We start from the raw sequence: 24,426 nt of genomic DNA, 5'->3' as shown, positions 1-24,426 counted from the left end.
TATTTATGTGCAGAAATACTACTAATCAGTGTGTTGAAGTGCCTTTCTAAATTTCCTTTTTTGGGTAGAGCCACAGAAACATTGCAAATCTAACATTTTCTTTTATCATTACAGAAAACTATTCTAGTTCCCACTCTTGATGAAAATGATACTTTTTGCTCTTTTTCATAGTATTAATTTTAAATCAAAGGTTATTAAATTAACATATAAGTACTGTCCAATTATTAATATTAAGTAAGCTAAATAAGCATTCGACACACACTATGCTCTCCACAACGTAATTGCGTGCATTTTCACTAGACAAGCCTAGGACTGCGCAGCGACAAGAGTAGTTATGTGGTTCAGTGGATTTGTAATAAGCGTATATAGTGGGGCGCATAATAATAAGTTTTAGATTTTGACTAATCTGTTTTTATATATATTTAAAATTCGTCGTTATCAACCGAAATTAAAGCCATGATTGACTGGTAGATCGCAATCGACTTGTTGGCCACCCCTGTCATAGTAAAATGTAAATATTATTAAAACAGAGAAAAACCACACTTCAATCCTCTTCAAATATACAGGAACCCATAACATTAACTCAGATATTTGGAAATTATATAAACCTGAGAAAATTAAAAATTCTTTTGGTACTCCAAGTGGACACAAGTATATGACGTTTTGATCTCTATAAACCCAAAGTAGTGTCTTTGATACCTTCTATATGAAGTTAACAGCTGAATAGGTACATATTGGTGAAATCATGGGCAATCCAGCTATTTTAGATGAGATGATTTTGCATCTATTTGTACAGTTGAACCAGGGTGAAACAGGTACATGCTTGAACCAGGATGAAACAGAAAAGAGGAGTCATATCACTGTAGGATTAATGATATAATGATCTATGAGAAAACACTTATTAAAAAAATTACCAAAGCTTTGGGAAAGTAAGGCTCCTTGAGTGGACGAATTGCATCATGTCATTGGGAATGCCACTACAATAATCACTAAATTCTGATTCCTTTGAACTGGAGAAGTGGAAACTCTCACCCGTTCATAACAGAGAGGGTAAGGGTGAAATGAATAATTAAAGAATTTGCAGACTACAGAATTTGATAATGGAGTTGGTGATTAATGATACAATTCAGGAAAATCTTAAGAATGAAATTCTACAGGAATCACAGCATGGGTTTTGTGAAAGGAAAGTCTTGCCTGGCATTAAAGAATTTTCGGCTCCAAGAAATGATAAATTTTTGAAGAATTTTCCATTTTATTGACTAAATTGTCATATTAAAATATACTCTATAAGTAGAGTATATTTTAATATGACAATTTAGTCAATAAAATGGAAAATTCTTCAAAAAATTATCATTTCTTGGAGACGAAAATTCTTTAATGCTTTATAGTCCTAGTCATGCTCATTATTTTATTTTTGTGGTTACACTTAATATATGTAGAACCTTTGTATTATTCGAATCTTGCTGCCATTGTTATAGTTATAGAGTGAGTGGTAGGAGAATTGAAATTTTTTAATTGTGGTAAATAGGTAGTTCTAAAATTTGAATCACTTAGGTTGGTGTTAGTTAGATAATTTTGTTATATATTATAATTAAGTTATAACTTTCAAGCATAACAGTATAGCCAAATACATATAATGCAAACTTGGTAGCATGGTGGTATTATTGCTGAGTAACTTGTGTATCAATAAGAACATTCATATTTTAATTATATATATCTAATAATTAAAAAAGTAAGAGATTACCTCAATATTTTTCGTGGAATGCTTCCAGTCAATTCTCTCCCAGTGATGAATAAAATAAGATTAAAAAAGAAGAAAAAAACAAATTAATGAATTCCCTTGCTCATAGAGATACGACCAAATCCGATGCGCAACAGAATCGAAAGTCGAGAGCCTAACCCTGAAACATGTAAAACTACCGCAGCAAGACCATGAGTGCGAGAAGACATTGTGTCAGAATAAATAGTTAAAACTGCTTCCAATAATAAATAATTAAAATCACTATTAAAATCACAATTAAAAAGATTAAAAACTCGATTAAAATTAAAAGGATTAAAAGTTACGATTTGGATGAATACTCAAATTAAATGAAATTTTTACTAATATAACTAATAATGTAAACTTCATAGCATAACCGGTGTATAGTGTTATTACTGCATTAGAAATATTTGTTAATGCAGTATTTTTAATGTAGTGTAGTATTTAGTTTTTTAAAATAATTTAGTGTATTTATTTATTTATTTTATTATTTTTTTGTTGTTTATTTTATTTTTATGTAGTAAAAAATACTTTACTGTAGTATTTTTAATTATATTGAATTTGAACAAAATCATGCCTCAGACTGGAGCAGCAAAGCAAAGGGAACAATATCTAGTCAGAGTGCGGTGGCTCTGGGGAGAACTGAGGTGGGGGTCAGTTGTCCTTTACAAATCGTGGCCTTATAAGGTGTACAGATTATTTGATGTTTGCAAAGTTATCAGGAATGGTACATGACATTGCCAAGGGGAATGTCTTTTTTGTGTGTGCCTGATGTAAAGAGTGTGAGGATATTAGGTGCCAACTCAGCATTGTTGTGGACCATTATGACAGCCATTATGAAGAACAGGGTGAATATTCTCAAAGGAATTAAATTGGAGGGCCCCATCAAGCTCTCAGCTTCCCAACTCAATGCTAGAGCTTGCACATGATCATCAGGGAATACAGCAGTAACCCCAAGGCAGATTTCACTTGTTCCACAGGAGCTAGTTGTTGTCAGTGACTCTATTGTCTGGGAAACAAGAAATATATTATGCATAAAGGATAGGGGGCAAAAGTTGGTGACTCTTTAGAGCAGATATCATCTTTTAAGGGCACAAAAGGTGATATTGTTGTACACGTTGGCACTAATGACATTAAGTAAGTGATCTGCAGACTTACTTAAAAAAAGGATATTAGAGGGCAATGTTGAAAAAAAGTTGTGAGTTAGGGTTAAATTTGACAGTGTCTGCAATTCTGCCCAGACACGATAGGAGGGAGTATATGATGAGATTCTTGTCAATCAATTCGGCCCTGGAGAGATTGTGCAAGGCTCATGGAGTAGAATTTTTTCAGCATGGTCTGTGCTTGTTAACAGTAGAGACTGCTTCTACAGAGATGGGATACACTTAAATAGAAAGGGGCAAAGAATATTTGCTGATTCTATCAAAGCAATGTTAAGTAGGTCGGAAAACTGCTAGCTTGGAGAGATACACAGACTAATAGGTTAACAGTAGCTGCAGGCAAAGGTGAATGTGATTCTTACATTACTTCCATTGGAATGAGCAGCAGTCTTGAAAGCAAGGTGCTGGGTGTTTCTAGAACCGCTGGGAGTCATCATGAAATAAGTAAATATATCAGCTGTTTTAGTTGGCAGTTACTAAGATTAAGAACAGATACACATATACTTGCATTTACAACCAAAGCCAGGAGTATATTAAATAAATTTGATTAATTTGAAGCATTGGTCATGATATCAGATGCAGACATTGTTGCGATTTCATAGGCGTGGTGTCACTCAGATATAAGGATGCATAATTTGAATATGGGGAATACAGTGTATACAGAAAGGACAGACAGGATGGCAGGGGTGGGAAAGGTTATGCTCTTAGTTAAGAAGCACATAAAATTTAAGGCAGTGAATCTAGTTGACATGGATAGTCAGTGCAATGTTGAGTCAGTTTGTGTGACCTAACACTGGGAAAGCAAAAAATGAAAGTAGGTGTATGTTATAGGCCTAATGACTCTGATGAGTACAATGCACAGCTGTACAGAGAAATAAATAGAGCGGGGCAGTAAATCAGAATATCTTATAATGGGGATTTTAACTTTCCAAATATTGACTGGAAATTGTGGGTTGGTCACTCAAAAACTAGCAAGACATTGTGGATTTATTGGATAACTTTTTTTACAGCAGCATTTTAGAGAGGCAATAAGAGGGAGTCAAACTCTTGATCTGGTTATCAGCAGCAATTATTCATGCATTAAGTATATGCAGATAAAAGAGCCACTAGGCAGCAGTAATGATTTGGGATTTTTGGCACAGTGTATTGATTTGGGATTTCTTAAAGATGTAAGTACCATCAAGGATAAAAGAGGAGGTTTTTGCTTTCGTAAAGGTGAGTACAGTGGTCTCAGACAGTGTTTGAATTCTATAGAGTGGGACCAACTGATGATGTTACTATCAGCAAATTCTAAATTAGAAGCATTCAAGGAATTAATCATAGACGCTGCTAGGCTTTTCATACCAACTAAGAAATACTCTTCGAGGCATAGGCCTAAATGGATGTCAGATGAACTTATGAAACTTGTGGCAGAGAAGAAAGTGCATGAGATGCTTATAAATTATTGGTTGACACCTATGATTGATATAAACTAGTCTGTAATCAAGTCACAAAGGAGGTTTGGCAAGTGAAGGCAAATTACAAGAAATCTTTGGCAAAGGATGGAAAGAAAAAGAGCAGAGACTTCTTTACTTATGTAAACACTAGAAGGAAGGGGATGAATCAAATTGATCATCTCGATATTGATTGTTTGACTGTTGATAATCATGCTCAGGTTGTTGATAAACTGAATGAGTATTTTACATCTACATTCACACATGAGGAATTCTTTGGGGAAGGGAGAAGCCAGAAGTTTATCTAACCCTAACGGGGAGCTAAATGATTTTATAATAACTAAGGGGAAAGTGGAAAAGAAATTGTTAAAGTTAAACCCAAGAAAGGCACATGGGGTTGATGGGATCTATCCAGTTATATTAAGGAAGACAGCAAAGGAGTAAGCAAACCATTAGCCATAATTATGAGAGCATCCTTGTAATCAGGAGAGGTCCCTACAGACTGGAGATATGCAAATGTATTCCCAATCACAAAGGGGGATCAAAGGGTGGCACAAGTAATTACAGACCTGTTAGTTTAATTTCTGTTCCAGGGAAAATAACGGTGTCACTGGTAAAAGAAGTAATGCAGGATCATCTAGACCAGGGGTCATCAACCTTTTAATACCTACCGCCCACTTTTGTATCTTTGTTGATGGTAAAATTTCCTTACCGCCCACTGGTGCCACAGTACCTCAATTTAGCGCAAGTGCGAAGTAATTTTTAGAGGGGAGGGTTTGTAAAAAATATGTACTTAAATTTATCTTTTTATTTATACTTTATGTATGCATAGAAAATTTAAATTTAATGAATTTCTGCATCTCCATCAATACAGCGCCTACTAGTGTGGGAACTGCTTAAATTGAAGAAAAAGGAAGTTAAATGTGAAAACAATAAAGTTGATTGAAATTACCCGTAATTAATGAGATCCTTGAGGCTGATGCTGTGAGACTAAATATTTGATATCTGGTTTGATTTTCATAAGGAACAAACGAAGGTCTCCTGTTTCGGTGATATTCAGACAGTTTCTCTGTTTGGTGATAATATAATTAACAGCACTAAAGCCTGATTCTTCAAGATATGAGATAGGGAAAGGTATCAATAAATTAAATATCATTTTCCACATATTTGGATATAACGCAGGCATTTTTTTATCTTGCCAGAGTTTTTGGTATCCACCACTATTGAAATTATGTTTGCTCTCTTCATCATATTTAAGTTCTAATAGTTCTTCTTGCAAGTTATATCAACCTCAGCAAAATTTGCAGTAAAAGGCTTTATCATCCAGTCATACACTTTCAGGTTCAAAATATCTGTAAATCATTTTTCCATATCTAATTTAAGTTCGTTGAGGTAGCTACTGAACCTTTCAATCTCCTCTGGAGTTACATCATCTTTTATAGATGACAATTCGGGAAACTGATGAAATTCTCTCTTCAAAAGATTATGACGGAGAAGATCAAGTTTATCGATAAATAATGACAGTATTTTTGCAAATGATAAGAGTTATATTAGCTCCTTGAAGCTACAAATTAATTTCATTAAATCTCTTGAAAATGTCTGCCAAATAAAAGGCATCATTCTTTACTGTTTTTAATTGTTGACAGAGACCAGCTGCATTATTACTTTCAAAAAACTATGACACTATCATATACTGCTTCAAAACGATGTACCCTTTGCTTCAAGTATGTACCCTTTAAGAGCCATCGAACTTCTGTATAAAAGTAACCTAATAAATTGCTCATTATTGTCTTGGCACAGCTGTTGAAACAATCTATCATCTTTGGCATTAGATTTGATCTTATTTACAGCTCTAATTATTATACTTAATGATGAATGGAGACTTGTACTTAAATGTTTTCCTACAAGATGTTGTCTGTGCACCAAACAATGAATACACAAAACATTTGGCACTTCTTCCTTCAAATAAGCAACAAATCCAGAATAGCAACCTACCATTGATGGTGCTCCATCAGTAGCGCATGCAACAATGTTGTTCAAGGGTGTATCATTTCTTGCAGTGTATTGTTTACATCAAGGTACCATACATATGTCATCAATAGAGCATTATTATCTGCAATGGTAGACTCGTCCAACTGTATGGAAAATGAAGAGTTTTGGAGAATAACTATAAGTTTATTTTCAACATTAACTGCCATTTCGTCAATGCGTCACTTTACTTTGCTATCGCTAAGGGACAATGTTTTTAAAACTTCAGGTATATCCTGATGCATTACTGTTGAGATAAATTCTTTGATAGAGGGTATTATCAAAGTTTCTCCAATATTATGGCTTTTACCACTTTTTGCAATTAATTGTGAATACCATAAGCTGCAGTTAATCCATCTTTGTTCTTTGCATATTGTTTCTTAGACTTAAATAATGCAGTTATTGTTGAACGATTTTGAAATATTTTATACATTTCTTGAAAATATTCAGTGGGCTTATCTTTATCTTTTGAATGCTTTGTAGCAAGATGTTCTCGCAATCGACTTGGCTTCATTGCTTCATTGGATAATGTCTTGTGGTATAGTAAACACATTGGAAGCTGTTTATTTGTAACAAATTCGATGAAACCCATCTTCAGATACTCTGGTAAATAGCCATTAGCGTATTTCTTTTTTTGAGATGTGGGTTCACAATTTGTTGCACAATTTATCAACTCGTTTCAAGCCATGGATGCATGTTTACTCTCACAGATCTAGCCATGTACTGCCCCCCACCATGAAAGAGGTAAGTTCGAAGACTGAGTGATGACTGGTGGTAAGCCCTGCCCTTATTATGCACACTAAACTTGTGCCTTTGGCTACGGAGCTCATTTATTGCTCCCTCGTCCACGAGTATACTTCAAGAAGTGTCCGGTGAATTATTATCTATATTCAAAGTTTAGAGATGGAATTCAAAAGTAAATTGAAAAAGCATATTTTAAAAAGTCAAACTCGCGAAGTTGTTAGCAATGTATTCGATAAATGGCGGAGGAACAAAATTTATAACAATGGACAAAAACCCCCACCACCCACCATGAAAGCTTGAATCGCCCACTGGTGGGTAGTAAGGACCAGGTTGATGACCACTGATCTAGACAATGCCACAATTATACTTCATGAGGATTGTTCAAGGGAAATCTTGTTTGACTAGTCAGATAGGAACTGGGTGCAAAAAATAATTTTAATATTATATACTTGTATTTCAGGAAAACTTTGATACTGTTGCACTTGGAATTCTGCTGTGCAAATTGGAGCAGTGTGGCATTAAGGGCATGTTGCTGTTATCGATAAAGTTGAGAAGGAGAAGACAAAGAGTCTTCTCCCACTCAACTTGGTAATCAATAGCAGCAATGCTCTGGTAATCAATGAACCTTGCTCTTCATGGACTAATGTTATTAGTGAAGTTCTCCAGGGTTCGGTGTTGGACCCAGTGTTGTTTACTGTATTTATCAATGATATTTATGAAAGCTTATCAGGCTTATTGTCCAATTTTGCAGATGATACAAAGGTTGGCAGGGTGGTTAATTGTAGTAATGACAGTATGCTACTGCAACAGGATCTTGAAAAGTTAGGCAAATGAACTGAAAAATGGCTGTTGAAGTGTAACATTGATAAATGCAAAGTAATGCATATGCTAGCAGTAACCCCAGAGTTACATACCAACTGTGTGGGTACATCTGTAGCCAGGTGGGCAGGAGCAGCAGTGCATAGCACATGCTTCTTGATTAGACTGGGGTTCGAGCCCTTGACCACCAAATACGCAGGATGCAGAAAGGTCAGGGAATGACCACCGCATATCCCTGGAGCAATATGGCCTTAGTTGCTAATGCTCCTAAAAACCAAATAACAAACAAACAACTGTGTGATACTACACTCAGGGTAATGTAAAATGAAAAAAACCTGAGGATAATTGTGCAGTCAGATATGAAGTTTTCTGAGCAATGCAGAAAGAGAGAGGCTGCCTGGACAGCTCATGGGGTTTTTCAATGAATTTTGCAGGGATAAAGAGGTGATTATCCCCTTGTATAAGGCAATAGTCAGGCCACATCTTGAGTACTGCATACAGGTCCGGAGGCCTCATTTTAGGAAGGATGTGGAACTGCTGGAACAAGTACAGAGATGGGCAACGAGATTGGTAAGCAGAATAACAGGATGTTCTTACCAAGAAATTCTTCAGTTTTGAAAATTGCAGCGTCTGGAGACTAGGCACCTGTGAGGTGATCTGATTGAGGTGTTTAAGGTTTTAAATGGATTGAGCAAGCTCAGTGCTGATTGGATTCTACATCTTGCTCAGACCACGCACATGAGGGGGGCAAAATTCAAATTGAGGAAGGGAAGTTGCAAAATAGATGTGCCTTTAGCCACTGGGTGGTTGATTGTTGGAACAAACTTCCATCTGTTGTTTTGGAAGTTGATAGTTTAAATAAATTCAAGGAACAACTAGAGAAACTAGTGGATGGAATGAATAGGTGAAATGAATGTGGTGTCCTGTTTTTTTTTTTTTTTTGTGGATACTTAAGAAGCTTGCATCATTTCCTGCTGCTAATGTAATGCTAATGACTGTTAATTACTATGATAAACACGAAACCTTTATATCAAAGCAGGGATGTTGAGAATTAGCTTGAATCCCTGGATATATGAACTGTAGGTAATGGGATTTGTATATATAAATTTGAGAAGCAACAGATGATTACCTATTATAAATTTGCCTTTGGGCAGTGTTTTGGCCTGATTTCTAATGTTTTTTGTTTTTTTTTTAACAAAAACCAAACACAAATGGTATTAGAAGGTTGACAACACGAAAGAAGATGCTTGTTGACATTAGACTTGAATTTCTATGGATTATAATTTTCAGGAAACACTAATTTGGAAGAGAGAGAGGGGGTGAAATTATAGAAGCCAATTCAGAAGACGAGTGCCCATACTGTAGAAAAGGCATGCAGCAGAAATGGAACGTCTTTGAGACAGGGTGGGGAGAGGCTTTGTCTTGAGATCCTTTTGTCACTAAAAACCCACAGTGATACACAGGTATAATTTTATTCAAAATAAATAAATATAGCAAAAATTTTGTTTATAGAGGGGGATATAGTTTTGTTGAACATTTCAGTATTTCCAAGCTTCTTTCATAAAGGGTCCTTGAGGTTGTCACAGACATTCTCTCAGATATGCTAGACAAGCTGCACTTGCTACCTGGGAGCCTAAAACGCTGATGGAACTGATATTCGGGTGACACTCAAGTCAAGTGGACCCAATTTCAGAAAAGTCCGGACGGTCTGTGACAGCCATATCCTCTGCTTGCACCTTCACCATGGTTGGATTGTTAGTAATCCTGGGTATAACCTCCATGCACAAATACATGGTGGGTGACCACCCAGGTGTGAATCAACGTAAGCAGGGGTCGAGGTGTGGCGCCCACACCACATGGAGGAATGCCTCCCCTCTATGTCACCAGGCAGTACTAGGTGGTAGATGACTCTCATCAACCGGTGCAATACCACCACTTTGCTTATTGGAGGCTTGAAGTGGTGCAACCCATGTTTAGTCTCTAGAACTAAGTTCCGGTCAACCCTCCCCTATCTCTTCCATCATGTAGTATGATTGACGACTTTTGAGGTTATGATGAACATTGCGGTGAGATCCAATATTCCTTACATTTCGAGGATACAGCTCTAAAACGGTGTTCGCAGGCTGGCCACTAGTTAGTACACCGGTCTGAACCTATTGGTAACTCTCTAGGAGGTTTCCGGATCAGCTAGTGTATAATCTTGCTACCTCTACTCTGCCAGATAGTGACTGGAGGGAGTCCGAGTAGTGTGTATGCGGGGAGCATTGTCGAGGCCACGTTATGTCAAGGATCTGGGTATATTCTTACCATGTGTATGCCATATCCAAAAATTTAATTACTTCATCAGGCATGTCCCACCCACTTTTTCTTACTAATGAATACATCATGAATTGTAAAACTAATAGAGTAAGCTTATCTGCGAAAAGATCTAACCCTCCCAAGCACTTCCTAATTCATTTCACAAATATATGTGGTCCCAATTCTAATCTTAATGATGTCCATTTCCACTTGCAGTCTGCCAAACCCCATGTACTTTTTCTGACAGAATCTCAGTTATCGGTTGATTCAACTACTGCTCATCTCAGATGCCCAGATTATTCGCTGTATGATTCCTTTCGCCTCAAAGGTGGTACTTGTGCATATGTCCGTTCTGATATTCCCTGTCAGAGACTTGGCAATTTAGAATCTCCTCTCTCTTTGATCTTCTCTGACTTAAAATCTCTCTACCCCATTGTGTAAAATTCATTCATCTGTTGTTTCTCCCGTTCTCCCAACTCCACTAATCACTTGGAGCTTTTTGACTTCCTCTCCTTGAAACTTGACTTTCTCCAGTCCAACTTTCCTAAAAGTGAGGTAATTTTCCTTGTTGATTTTAATGTCACAGCTTCAGCTGGCTTCCGTTTTCTAGTCACACCAACCCAGCTGGTTGAGATGCTGAGGCTTTTGCATTTACTAATGACCTTGCACAGATTGTTCATTTACCTACAAGAATACTGGATAATCCTAATCATACAGCCAACACGCTTGATTTTTTTCTCACAAACAACCCTTCTAAGTACATGGTTGAAGTGAGAGGTCCTTTAGGCACTTCAGATCACAACTTGGTGATTGTCTCTTCTCCAATGGAGCCCTTATCTCATGGCTATTCCCAACCTCATGTTGTTTGGCATTACAAGAATGCAAAATGGGATGACCTGCGAGATTTCTTTTCTTCTTTTCCTTGGTCGGATTACTGTTTCAAAACTTCTGATATCAGCGTTTGCTCAGATCATATCAGTGAAATTATTCTAGCAGGAATGGAATCCTTTATCCCACGCTCCACTTTAAAATCTCGTTCTTTATCTAAACCTTGGTTTTACAATAAATGTGCTGAGGCTGTTCAAGAGAAGAATGTTGCATATTGTAATTGGCTTGTTTTTAATTCTTCAGTTTCATTTTCTGCCTACACCAAAGCTTGCAACAATTGTAAAGCAGTTATTAATCAGTCCAAACTAGAGTTTGAACAGGCTATGAGTAGAAAACTTGCTTCTTGCCCTAATGGTAGCCAAGCATTCTGGTCCCTTGCCAAAGCTATTGGCCGCAACTTTTGCCCATCTTTGCTCCCACCTCTGTCCAAACCAGATGGTTCTGATGTCACCTTAGCCAAGGATAAAGCTGACCTGCCAGCATCCCATTTTCTTTCAACTCATATATTAATGATCTTGGTAAAACACCTCCCACCATTCGCAACACGTTCCATTCAGTGCCTCTTGTGGTCTTCTGTCAAAAGGATGTCAGAAGGATTATTATTATTAATATTAGCCATATGGTGCAAGGAAGCCCGAGGCTTATGCTGCACAAGCCAAAACAAAAAATTCCCCGAGTTACCCTGAGAGAGAGATAGTGTCAGAAGTACAAAGGAATCACCAAGAAAGAGAAGAATGATGATATCCAGCTCATTCTTCTCTTTCTTGGTGATTCCTTTCTACTTCTGACTTTGACAATCTTGATGCTAAGAAAGCTCCAAGTCCCGATGGTATTTCTCCACTTGTTCTCAAAACCTGTGCTCCTGTACTTACTCCTATTCTTTGCCGCCTTTTTTCACTTTCTTATTTCAAAGGTGTTTTTCCTTCTGCTTTGAAATTTGCTCATATCCAGCCAGTTCCTAAAAAGGGTGACAAATCCCTCCCATCCAATTATCGTCCCATTGCAATTACTTCTACTCTTTCTAAAGTAATGGAGAAATCAATTAACCACCAACTCTTAAACTACCTAGAAACCTTCCATCTGATCAACGATTGCCAGTATGGATTCCGTCAGTGTCGATCCACTGGTGATGTTCTGGCTTATGTTACCCATTTATGGACTAATTCAATGGAAAGGTTCGGTGAAACACAAGTAGTTGCTCTTGATATCTCAAAGGCTTTCGATCGTGTTTGGCACAACGTTCTTCTAAACAAGCTTCCATCTTATGGTTTGCCAACTGTTTTTAGTAATTGGTTATCCAGTTTTCTCTCTGATCACTCACTGAGGGTGATGGTAGATGGCTCTCTGTCTTCTAACTTCTCCACTAATGCCGGTGTCCCCCAAGGTTCAGTTCTTTCCCCCACTCTTTTCCTCTTATTTATTAATGACCTTCCATTGACTGAAAATCCTATCCATAGTTTTGCCGATGATAGCACATTGCATTCCACTTTCCATTTTCAGAAACCTTGCCCTGTTCAATCAGCTTCAACTTCTCGAAAATCTGCTACCAATTCCTTAAATGCCGATCTTCAGGTAATTCTCTAGTGGGGCTAAGACAACTTAGTTGATTTCAACCTTCTAAAACTCAGTTTGTCTTATATCTCGCAAAAAGAATTCTTTTGCTCCTCTGCTCATCTTTAGTAGTAGTAGTGGCATGTGATGCAAGAAAGCAAGTGGTCTCAGAAAGTTTTTAAATTCTGTACAGTGGGATCAACTGACGATGTTACCAGCAGTAAATTCTAAGTGGGAAGCATTCAAGGAATTAATTGTGGATGCTACTAGAAGTTTCATACCTATTAAGAAATATTCTTCAAGATTTAGGCCTAAATGGTTATCAAATGAACTAATGAGATTCGTAACAGAGAAGAAAAATGCATGGGATGCATATAAATTATCATGCGACTCAGAAGCCTAAGGCAGATTACGAGAAATCTTTGGCAAAAGATGCTAAGAAAAACAGCAAGGATTTCTTTACTTATATAAACTCTAAAAGGAAGGGGATGAATCCGATTGATAATCCTGCTCATATAGCAAACAAACTGAATGAGTATTTTGCATCTACATTCACACATGAGGAATTATTAAGGTTTCAAAATGGCAGAAGGTTATAAAATTGTAGCAGGATTTTGTAATAACTGAGAGCAAAGTGGAGGAGAAATTGTTGAAATTTGTGGTCAGTCCCTTTTGCCACTTCAATTTCTAGGTAAAATGATATCTCTCTTTTGGGGGTTACCCTGACTTCTAATCTCTCTTGGCACAAGCACATTACAAATATTGCTTCCTCTGCATCTAAAAAACTTGGTTTTCTCTTTCGCTCTTGGCGTTACTTTTCTTCTAAACAGCTGCTCACTCTGTATAAATCGCAAATCTTCCCTGCCATGGAATATTGTTTCCACATCTGGGGTGGTGCCTCCAAAACCTCTCTGAGCTTCTTGAATCCATTCAGAAGAGGGCAGTTATGTTAATTAATGATTGATCTCTAACAGAGTCTCTCCACTCGCTGTCTTATTGACTTACTGTTTCTGCTGTATGCCTCTTCTACAGATACTTCCATGGGCACTGTTCTTCTGAATTGGCTTCTATAATTCCCGCTCTCTCTTTCAAAACAGTCCGAACACGTGCCGCCACCAGCCAACTTCAAACTCACAGAACCAACTTTTCATCTTCCTTGTTTATCCATTCAACTTCTGTTTTCTGGAACAACCTTCCTTCATACGTATTTCCTGAAAATTACAGTCTGCAGAATTTCAAGTCCAATGTCAACAAATATCTTCTTTCGTCTTCTCAACCTCCAACCCAAGCATGGTACTAAGTACTATAGGTTCTATACCTCTCGTGTTTGGGGTTTACTTAAAAAAATAAATAAATAAATAAAATGAGATGTACTGTTTAGTCTTGTTATGAGTTAAACAATAGAATAGGTGATTGAATTGCACAAATGAATGTTAATGCTTATTAACACCAGTGTAACCAATAAATTAAGTTATTACAAAAAAGCTATTTTTATTCATTTAATATGCCTATATGCAACTGTAAATACTCTTCAGTTAATATTATTAATATAATTTTTTTGCAGATAATGGGAAACGTAAAAGTAAATGGGATGTTGGAGCTGGTCAGTCCCTTTTGCCACTAAAGCCAGCAACACTAATTGCAAATCCTCCAAGTGTATTTCCTGTTCCTTCATCTACAGGAACAAAGCCAACAGTCATATCTGCATTTGGAACAATATCTAAAAAAGCTAAGCAGTGAGGTATGCATACAGATGTCTCTGTTCTTAGTTAAAATATTGTCTGAAAGCTGAAGAAATTTTTTTCATTAAAGTGCCAAATTTTTATTAATACTTCTTTAAACTTGTAAACCATTATTTATATAAAATTTTAACTTAAGAAAGATTACAAAATTTAAATTTACAATATATTACCGAATGAAAATTAACAAACTATTACAAAAATTAAACTATATACCAAAATTTTATCCACTAGTAAAATTAAAAATTAAGCTACTGAAGTTACTGGAAGGAATTTAAATTAGCAGAAATACTTTAGATATGTTAAAGATTAAATTTACAAACTTTTATAGAAATTAATTTCACAAAACTACTGAAATAAGATTTAAAACTAACTGAAATAAAATTTAAAGAAATTTAAAACAAAAATTTGTGTATCAGACACCTGATGTTAATCCCCATCAGTTAGCATAGTGGAGCCATTTGAAATGTGTACTCTCTTTGACTGCTTACAGTTAAGTCTGAGTTGAAAGCATCTTGCTCTCAATGCCAGAATTGGTTGGTAACTCTTGTACAGGGTACAACATTGGACAACTTGAAAAACCTAAAAGCATGTATAATTCCTTCAAAGAACTGTCTAGCACTTGGTGTTCATAATCCACCTGTAATGGTAGGCATAAAAACTAGAGTAGCAAGGATATTAAAAGAGGAGATTGAGTGCCTTGTGGTATTAAACAAGGCCCTTCTTATCATCGAATTAATTTGTGTGCTGAAAATGGATCTTAATGAATACCTGGTGGAAATTACTATTATCTAGAAAGAAGTGCCAAAAAAGAAAGATAGATTTAAACAATTTCAACTGATTTTTGCCACTGGAAAAAAAGAAAAAAAGGAAAAGAGAGAGAGAGTTTTGATCATGCACATAAACATTGGCTGTCTTTTGGCATTTTAACAATTCTTCATGTACAGTGCTGAGTTGTGAAAGGATATTTAGCCAGGTTAAAAAAGTGAGTTTAAATTGTCTCTTTTGCGTGAAGCTTTGTTAGTGCTCCTGACAACCAAGTCTTGAGATGTTAGGCCATTGTTATGAACAAAAGTTTGATTCAACATTTCTGAAGAAGGCAAAGTATGCAATAGTATCTTTCTTGAAGCAATCAAAATCAGTTGAAATCTAATAAAATATCTGAACAGAAATGCACAAACAGAAAAATGTTAGATTTGCTAATGTTTAAAGCATTCTGTACTGGTAAATGATCCTATTGGTGTATTTTAATATACTTTAACTGTTTCCTAAATTGGTAGACTGAATCTATTCCATTATCTGTTTTGTTTAATTTTTGAATTAATTTGTTCCTGTTGTTAAGCCCACAGCAGTGGCATGGGGTTTATTGCAAGGTTTTGTCACAGCTGCTGCAGTAAAGATTATATATATGTAATTTTTATAACAGGATGTTAAATCCAAAGAATGAACATATTTATATGCATCTGGAATACCTATATCACAGGTTTCCAAACTTTTATACCTTGTGCCCCCTTAACATAGTTCATAAATTTTATTTCCTTCCTCCTGTAACCAATGAAATTTTTTATATTTGATTTGATAAAATACAACTATGGTTATACATACATATTTTTATAAATTAACATATGTTTCAATACTTGAATTGGTATTTGTAATTCCCCCACTGATCTTCCAAACCAGTCTGAACATGTGCTGCAACCAGCCAACATACATTCACTGTCCAAATCCAAACTCACCGAACTATCTTTTTCTTTTCTTGATTTAATCCTTTTACTTTGGCTTTTCCGGAGCAACCTTCCTTCACATGTATTTCCAAAAAAATTAAATCTACAGAAATTCAAATCAGTTCAAGGTACTGTCAGTAGGTAGGTATCTTCTGTCCTCTCAGCATGTGCTCTGTACTAAGTATTATAGGTTCTAATATCTTTCATATTTGTAGTTTTTATTTAAAAAAATAAAATAATAATAATAATCTCAAAGACTTAAATAAAATGTTTCATGTGTGGTTTAGTGTGATGGATGCAGTTGCCTCTTGAAACATAACTTGTCATATCAATATAATTGGTATGACAAAGTAATGTTATTAGTAGAGTCCCCCAGGGTTCGGTGTTGGGCCCATTATTGTTTTCTATATTTATCAGTGATATTAATGAAGGTATGTCAAACTTAATGTCCAAGTTTGCAGATTATACGAAGTTTGGCAAGGTTTTTAATGATAGTAATGACAACACACTACTGCAACAGGATCCAGAAAAGTTGAGCAGATGGGCTTAGAGGTGGCAACTGAAATTTAACATTGACAAATGCAAAGTATTGCATATGGGTAGCAGTAACCCCACAGTAACCTACCAGCTGTGTGGTACTATACTCAGGGTAGTGGAGAATGAAAAGATCTGAGGGTGCTTACTCAGTCAGGTATGAAGTTTTCTGAGCAATGCAGATAGGTTGCCAGAGCAGCTCATGGGGTCTTGTCAGTGATATACAGGCACTTTGCTAGCAGGAACAGGGAGGTGATTATCCCATTGTACAAGGCAATGGTCAGGCCACACCTGGAGTGCTGCATGCAGGTCTGGAGGCCTCATTTTAGGAAGGATGTAGAGCTGCTGGAATGAGTACAGAGAAGGGCTACAAGATTGGTGGTGGAACAGAGGCTTGCTCTTACCAAGAACGACTTAAGTTCTGCAAATTGCAATGTCTGGAGACTAGGCACCTGTGAGGTGATCTGATTGAGGTGTATAACGTCTTGAATGGTTTGAGCAAGCTCAATGCTGATGAGATTCTTTCTCTTGCTCAGATTGTGCACTTGAGGGGTCATAAATTCAAATTGAGGAAAGACAGTTGTAGAATAGATTTGCTCAAATTGGCCTTTAACCAGCGGATGGTTGATTGCTGGAACAAACTTCCATCAGTCATTGTGGAAGCTGATAGCTTAGATAAATTCAAGGAAGAACTGGACAAACTTTTGGAGTGAAGGAAATGGATGGGTGAAAAGGGAAGGTATTTTTTTTTTTTTTTTTGGCTGATACCGTATAACTTGCTTTCTTGCCTCAATTGGTATGAAATTAAAGTCATGATTAGAAACTGTCATACTAAGGTTGGAGTTTTGAATTGGCCACTCTTCATACTGTGTGATAACTGCACTGTGCCAAACAAGTAAAGGATTAAAAAAAGTCCATATTTCATTAAGAAAGTACTTCATGCAAATAATATCTCTCTCCCAGGGCAGTGCACTCTACCCTTGGGAACCTCTGACCAATATGAATACAGGCAGTTCTCGCTTTATGAGTTTTTGCTTTACGAGTTCCCGGGTTTCCGAGTTTTTTTTCCCAAGTATCAAGTATCAACAAAATCGAAAATATGAATATTAATTACAAAAAATTAATGTTAAACATTCATAAATACCGCATTCCAAACCACATGCATAGCTATACAATATAAAGGGTACTAGGAAAGTTTTGCAATACAGCTTTGTTTATTTAATTTTTTCAAAGTAATTTCCTCTACATTCAATACACCTATCGATCCTCCGAAACCAATCTTTAAACCAGTTCTGCCAAGTTTCACTAGGGAGTAAAGCACACTCGTTGTCCCAAGCCCGTAGAAGGTCCTCATCACTGGAAAACCGCCTCCCTTTTAGCTTCATTTTCACATGCGGGAACAGTGCAAAGTCGCAGGGAGCAAGGTCTGGACTGTAGGGAGGGTGCTCGAGAAGTTTCAGTCCTGCCGTGGTCAAATATTCGGTGCAGGCTTTGGCGCGGTGAGCTGGAGCATTATCGTTATTGGACGTACCAGGTGTCCATTCTTGACTTTGGCCGCAGGTTCTTCATAGATCCAATGACTTTAGGCAGGCATTGTTCAGTATACCACTTAGCTGTGACTGTCTTCTGCGTGTCCAAAACGACACGTTCCACAATTCCACTCGATTTGAAAAATACAGCTATCATTTTCTTCTTTACAGATCGGGATTTTCTGACAATTACGGGTGTATCGTCATCATCAAAGACCCAAACTTTGTTTTGAGCCTTGGTCGGCAGATCGTAATAATACAGCCAAGTCTCGTCACCTGTCACGATGTTGTTCACATACCGAGATTGTCCCTTATCAAACTTTTTTAACATCTCCCGGCACCAAGTCACACGTCGTGTCATCTGCTCTTCAGTCAGTTGATGGGGCACCCAGAGAGAACAAAGTTTCTTCACGTGCAAATGATCTTGCAGAATCGAATGAATTGCTGGTGCATTTAGGCCCAAAGTATCCTCTATCTGTTGGTAGGTCACTCGCCTGTTTTCGTCAAGCATTTTCCTCACAGCAGTAACGTTTTCCTCCGTAACTGACATTCGTGGCCTTCCCGGCCTCTCAGAATCCTCCAGAGTGAAATTTCCCCTTTGGAATTCTCTATACCACCTGAATATCGTTGTAGGATGTGGACAATCATCATCTAGTGCAAGAGTCATTTCTTCTAAGCACTGGTCTATGGTTAACCCACGCACGAAATTATACCGCAAAACTGTCCTTATCTCATTTCGTGACCACGATGCCATCGCAAGCACTTTACACTCTCACTACTAATGAATAACTGAGCCCATCGACTTGGCGCGGCGGCTACTATGCACCTATGAACATGTCTCAACATGCAGCAACAAGCAGCTTCCTGTGATTCATTGTTGTGTCATATTGCAAAACTTTCCTAGTACCCTTTGTACAGTGTACCCCACTTTACGATATTAATCAGTTCCAGAGACACCATCGTATTGTTAAAATATCGTAACGTGAACCCAATAACACATTGTTTTTTGGTAATTCGTTTCAAGATCTCAGAAGTTGAAATTTTTGCTGTATAACTAATTTATTTTTGTCTCTAAAATGTCATTTTTAAGGTCACGAGCGTGACCTTAAAGCCATATAAAAGATTGCGAGCGTGGTTTGTAAATTGTATTAGTTACCAATTCAAATCATTAAAATGCACTACATTGTCAATCATTGTTATCATATGTTCCGTTATAAGAATCAATTTTAAATGCCTTTGTGATAATTTTCTGAAGCACATTTCTGGAGGTCACAACCATGAAACAATAAAAACAATTTGCACTTTCCAGTTTATTGGGTTTTTCTGTTATTGCAAGCAATTATAAACAGAACACATGATAGTAAACTCGATCTTCTTGCATTTGCGAAAATACCGATAGCTGGAATTGTGTGGTTTTTTATGTTATTATGGTGAAATGTATTTCCCCTTTACTGAAATCTTCAATGGTATAAAAAACAAATAAATTTTCAGAATCTTCTCTTCATTCCTTTTTTTTTTAAGCTTCGTAAACTTGTTACTCCACGCGAATCGTGTTAGTTGCAATTTGTGTGTGTGCTGTTAAAAAATGCTTATGCATGCAATCGTGAAATTTATAATTAATAGAGAAGATTATCTTGGAAACAAACGCCTCTTGAAACATTTCTGAAGAAGACGACTCTTTGTGCAAAAAACCAACGAGTGCCGAGCCAATAATGAGTGATCAACGAGTGTGCATTTAGTCGATGATGACGAAGAATAAACATTCTTTAACATTTGTAATTTTCGCAAAGCGAAAATTTGCTTTGCAAGTTTTCGCTTTACGAGTGCGCACTAGGAACAAATTAACTCGTAAAGTCGAGAACTACCTGTACACGATACTGTAAATAAATTTTTTTTAAATGTACAAATTTAAATGTAAAAATACAAATTTTGAAATTTTCTTTTTACTTTTTATATAACTGTGTTGATTAAATTTAGTATAATTAAATTGTGATATTTTTTGTTTATAAATAATGTAATTTTTTATTCCTTTTGAACCAGCTTTTTTCATTAATATGAACTTATTAAAAATGGATATGGAAAGATATTCAACCACACTAGTTTGGACTTAATGATGACATTTTTCCCCACATGATAGTTGGAATCTTCATTTATATTTGTAGTATCTAAATAATTTTTTAATATTTAAGGCTACTTTGAACTTTGAAATGTTTGTAATTTAAATTTGCATTGATTACCTCCAATTTTATTTATTATTTTCTTTGGGGGATATTTTGGAGTGATCTTTGGGTGGGCTATTCTGGTATTAGGATAAAATATCCCTGAAAAAATACAAAAACACTCTGGTATAGTTCCTCCATAGAAAAAACCAAATGGGCAGTCTATTTTATTTTGTCCAAAATTAAATTGCAAATGCATGAGTTCAAATTAGTTGTTAAAATTTGAAAATTCACAGCATTTCTACAAAGTTTATAATGACTAATGACTTCAAAAAAACTTTCTAAGCTTCTTTTGTTCTTTACACAATGTTTTAAATGTCTCATAAATTGATCAGTTTCTTCATTATGGACATTACTGGTAATCTTTTTATCTTCATTCCATCAGCAAGCCTTCTGATTCAAGAATTTGGAAGAGCTTTCTTCAAAGATCACTAAGTTGAATCTTGCCTAAGTTCAAACACAAAAAAAATGTTATCCACCTCTTCTGTTTCTAAAAACATCATCCCAAAAATAATGTGAAGACATTTACAGATTTCCAAATCTTGATCTTTGTGTTCTGCTGCTAAATAGAACACAAAGAGTAATTGAAAAAGAGTAAATGCTGATGACAACCTTATTCTTTTCTCTGACAACAACAACACACATAAGAGGACAAATTTAAATTGAAAAAGGATGTCTGCAGGGTAGATAGATTGTTGGAACAAGCTTCCATCTGATGTGGAAGTTAATAGTTTGAATAAATTTAAGGAAGAATTAGACAGATTGCTAGTGGTGATGTGGTCAGATGAGATAGGTAGGGTTTATTTTATTATTTTATTTTTTCCTGTTTGCTGCTGTATACGTTTGCTTCCTCTCATCATTTGCCAATGCTAATACCATAATTAGGCCAAATGAAATCAACATCCCATTTTCAACTTTCTGGTCTATAAATTTTAAATGAAATATGGATAGGAAAAATTTCATTTGTATTAAACTTGCAGTTGTTTGAAAATTTAAATTGGCCACTAAGCAGAATTGGTTGGTTAATCTCAGGGGGTTTTGCAAGTAATGGTAGAGTCAGATTAGCTCGACTTTGCCAAATGGGGGATTAAAATTTGAATCCACACACACACAATTGGCTTGTGCCCTTAAAATTGCTTAAAATTTCTTACCTGCAATTATGATCTGATCCTTCTTGCAATTTGCTGTACTGCCACTGAATGTCAATATCATATATTGTACTGCTAAGGTAGGCATGTATGTTAGCATCCACCCAAGAAGGAGCTTTCTGCTGTGAAGATCAGTACAAAGTATCTGTTGAGCCACACTCCTGTGCAGTTAGGTGCCTCTGTAGCCAGGTGGGAAGGAGCAGCAGTGCGTAGCACACGCTTCTTGATTAGACTGGGGTTCGAGCCCGTCGCCACCAAACACGGAGTATGTGGAAAGGTTAGGGAATGACCACCGCATATCCCGGAGCAATATGGCCTTAGTTGCTGATGCTCCTAAAAACCAAACAACAACAACCTGTGCAGTTTAATCTTTTCCTCTTCATATTTAAGTTTGAATAAAATTCCTTGTCACCATTCTTTGCCAATAGCTCTCTTTTTGTCTTCTGCTTTTGCTGTATTAAACTTGCAAATCATTTTTTGTCGATCTTGGCATCCTCCTTATATAGTAGGACACAGGTTCCCAGTCTTTCTTGGTTCATGGCACCCCTAGGCCAAAAGAAATACCTAACAGTTCTGTTTATTAAGTAGTTAGGTCAAAACAATTTAATAAGTAATGTTGAAACTGTGAACTACCTCAAGCTAGCAGTTCGTGGGTTGTCCGACAGATGTTGACAGACAAAATTTAAAATATCCTGTGGTGTCCCTGTGAGTTTGCTGTGCCGCTCTGGGGTGCCGTGGTGCACAGTTTGGAAACTGCTGTAGTAGGAGGTTAATTCCATTAAGGAGATTAATGGAACGTATGCTCTAGTAGCTTCTATGATGAATGTCTTGAAAGTACCACATAGTTATACTGTATTTTTTATCTTATATATTTCATCCTGATTTGATTGAGTCCAAGGACTTTCTCAGTCCACAGTAATTCTCTTTCTTAAAATTGAAGCTCTTGCTCTTACCCTTGGCAACTGAAGTTATCCACTTTAGGACACTATAGTCACTTGCTGCTAACAGTTCTAGTACTATCATATGTGATATGGTTCTGTTCACTGGTGATGATCAAGAATATTCAGATCAAGAATATTCCTACCCCTTTTACTCTCTATAACATATTGACACATATAGCAGTCATCGAGTTGATTTAGAAAATTTAATTTACTCCTCAGGTCAATTTGTCAGTCAATGAATATGTTAAGTTGAAACCCCCAGTAACAGAGCACTCAGCTAACTTGCCCATTCAATTTGCATATAGAAATTCTTATCACACTTATCACTATCATGCAGTGTGTGTAGCACACTTTCCACTGTCAACTTTCTTTTACCATTAAGTATTTAGAACCACACAGACTCTGCTCTCCTGAAAAGTTTGACTGTATTTAGGAAGGTAGAAAAAAATTGTAATTTTTAATCATCTGAAATGCTGAAATTATGTCTAGTTATTTGCCACTACTGCTGGGTTAATGTTGTACACTTCTTGATTTTACTTTTTCTTCTTTGCAACTGATGACTGAGTATCTGTCCATCAGTTTTAACTGTGTTGCATTTTTTTGTGTGTGTTTTTTTATCATTTTACAATTATAAAATAAAAATATTATTGCTATTTCACTGTTTTTATATTTACATTTTGTAGGTTTTTAAAACTTCATTGTTGGATTATTGTATGTTTGAAGAAGTTAGAAAGAAATTTAAAACTTTTTAAACAGGATTATCGAATCAATATGAAAGATGAGGTTTAGAGTTTCAGTAATCATTGTGAATGATCTTCAGAAGATGAATTTAATTTTTATGAAAGGAAGCTTGTTGTTTCTCTCATTGTTGGAAAGTGATATCCATGTATCCATAGAGTATTTGTTCTCCAGAAATTGCAAATAAGTGAAAGTTTACGTTTAATCTTAAATTTTTTTTATAAATTTTTAATTTTCATAAATATTAAGCTTGATATTCTTTATTTATTTGTTCATTTTTATACTTTATGAGTTCAAATGGCTGAATTCATACTTATACTGCAATTAAAGATTCTATTCTGATGTATATAAATTATGTACCTTGTAGCTTATGCTTGTAAGATGCAGAAATAAGCAGAATGCCTGCAGTTTTTTTTTCAGGTTAAGTTGAGTGAAGGGGAGAATACACAAAATGGTTTGCAAATTTCTTGAGTTTGAAAAGTTAAGTGGAGGAGGGAGGCTCTGAAAGGCAAAGCCGATGAATAGGAAATTTAATGGAATGGGTTTGTCCACAAGTGTTGAACTTCCACTTCATCTGTGGTTCTTTCTTGGCTCAAATTAGTTGTTTGGAAGTAGAGTTATTTGGAAGTAGCATGATGGTTTTTGGGGCATTATGAAAACACTAGGATGTCATCCACGTGCATCAATCTACACTTCAAGCACTGATTATAATTGCAGGCATATAGGGAGTATTTACAATAAAATGGAAATATAATTTCAGTTCCTTGTGTAAAATAGCATTGTTTTTAATTATTAAGCACTATGTTATTGTATTAAAAATATTGAAAATATTATCATTCTTTTATGACTGTTAAAAGAATAAATAAATCATGGAATATTTTTCAAGATTTAGAGAGAAAGAATTGTACAGCAGTGTAAACTGCTATGTAATACTAAGTTCTCAGTATTAAATTTTTAAATAAATAAAATTTATTTATAAATTTTAATATCATCTATGTAAGTTACAATTACCCAAAATGTCAGCAAATATCATTGAGAAGAATAATAAATAGTGGGAATCTCAGTGTTGAGACCTTAAGAATTCAACTTGATGGCAAATATGCACAATTCTGTTCCTTTTCTTATGATAATCAGTAGTCTATTTTGTTTAAAAAAAAAACACCCTAGAAAGGAG

General features: G+C 35.9%; 1 protein-coding gene across 2 annotated transcripts in view; it reads left to right on the top strand.

Moving 5' to 3' along the window:
- The window catches only part of LOC150078566 (SAP30-binding protein), a 142,407-nt gene extending 118,376 nt beyond the window's left edge, over window positions 1-24,031 (top strand). Inside the window, exons 11-12 of one of the 2 annotated variants that reach the window (XM_090385462.1) lie at window positions 14,245-14,421; window positions 23,198-24,031. In XM_090385462.1, the coding sequence (XP_090241588.1) occupies window positions 14,245-14,420 (176 nt within the window). In that variant the 3' untranslated portion in view covers window position 14,421; window positions 23,198-24,031. Of the gene's footprint in view, window positions 1-14,244; window positions 14,422-23,197 lie in introns of those variants that run through there. The other variant, XM_090385463.1, reaches the window with a different exon arrangement.
- Window positions 24,032-24,426: the final 395 nt, after the last annotated feature.

Source organism: Mastigoproctus giganteus, chromosome 11 (assembly GCF_048544385.1).
Source record: "Mastigoproctus giganteus isolate SK-2022 chromosome 11, ASM4854438v1, whole genome shotgun sequence".
Taxonomy (NCBI): Eukaryota; Metazoa; Arthropoda; class Arachnida; order Uropygi; family Thelyphonidae; genus Mastigoproctus; species Mastigoproctus giganteus.
Note: the sequence above shows the minus strand (reverse complement) of the source record. Positions and strands in the feature narration are given on the sequence as shown.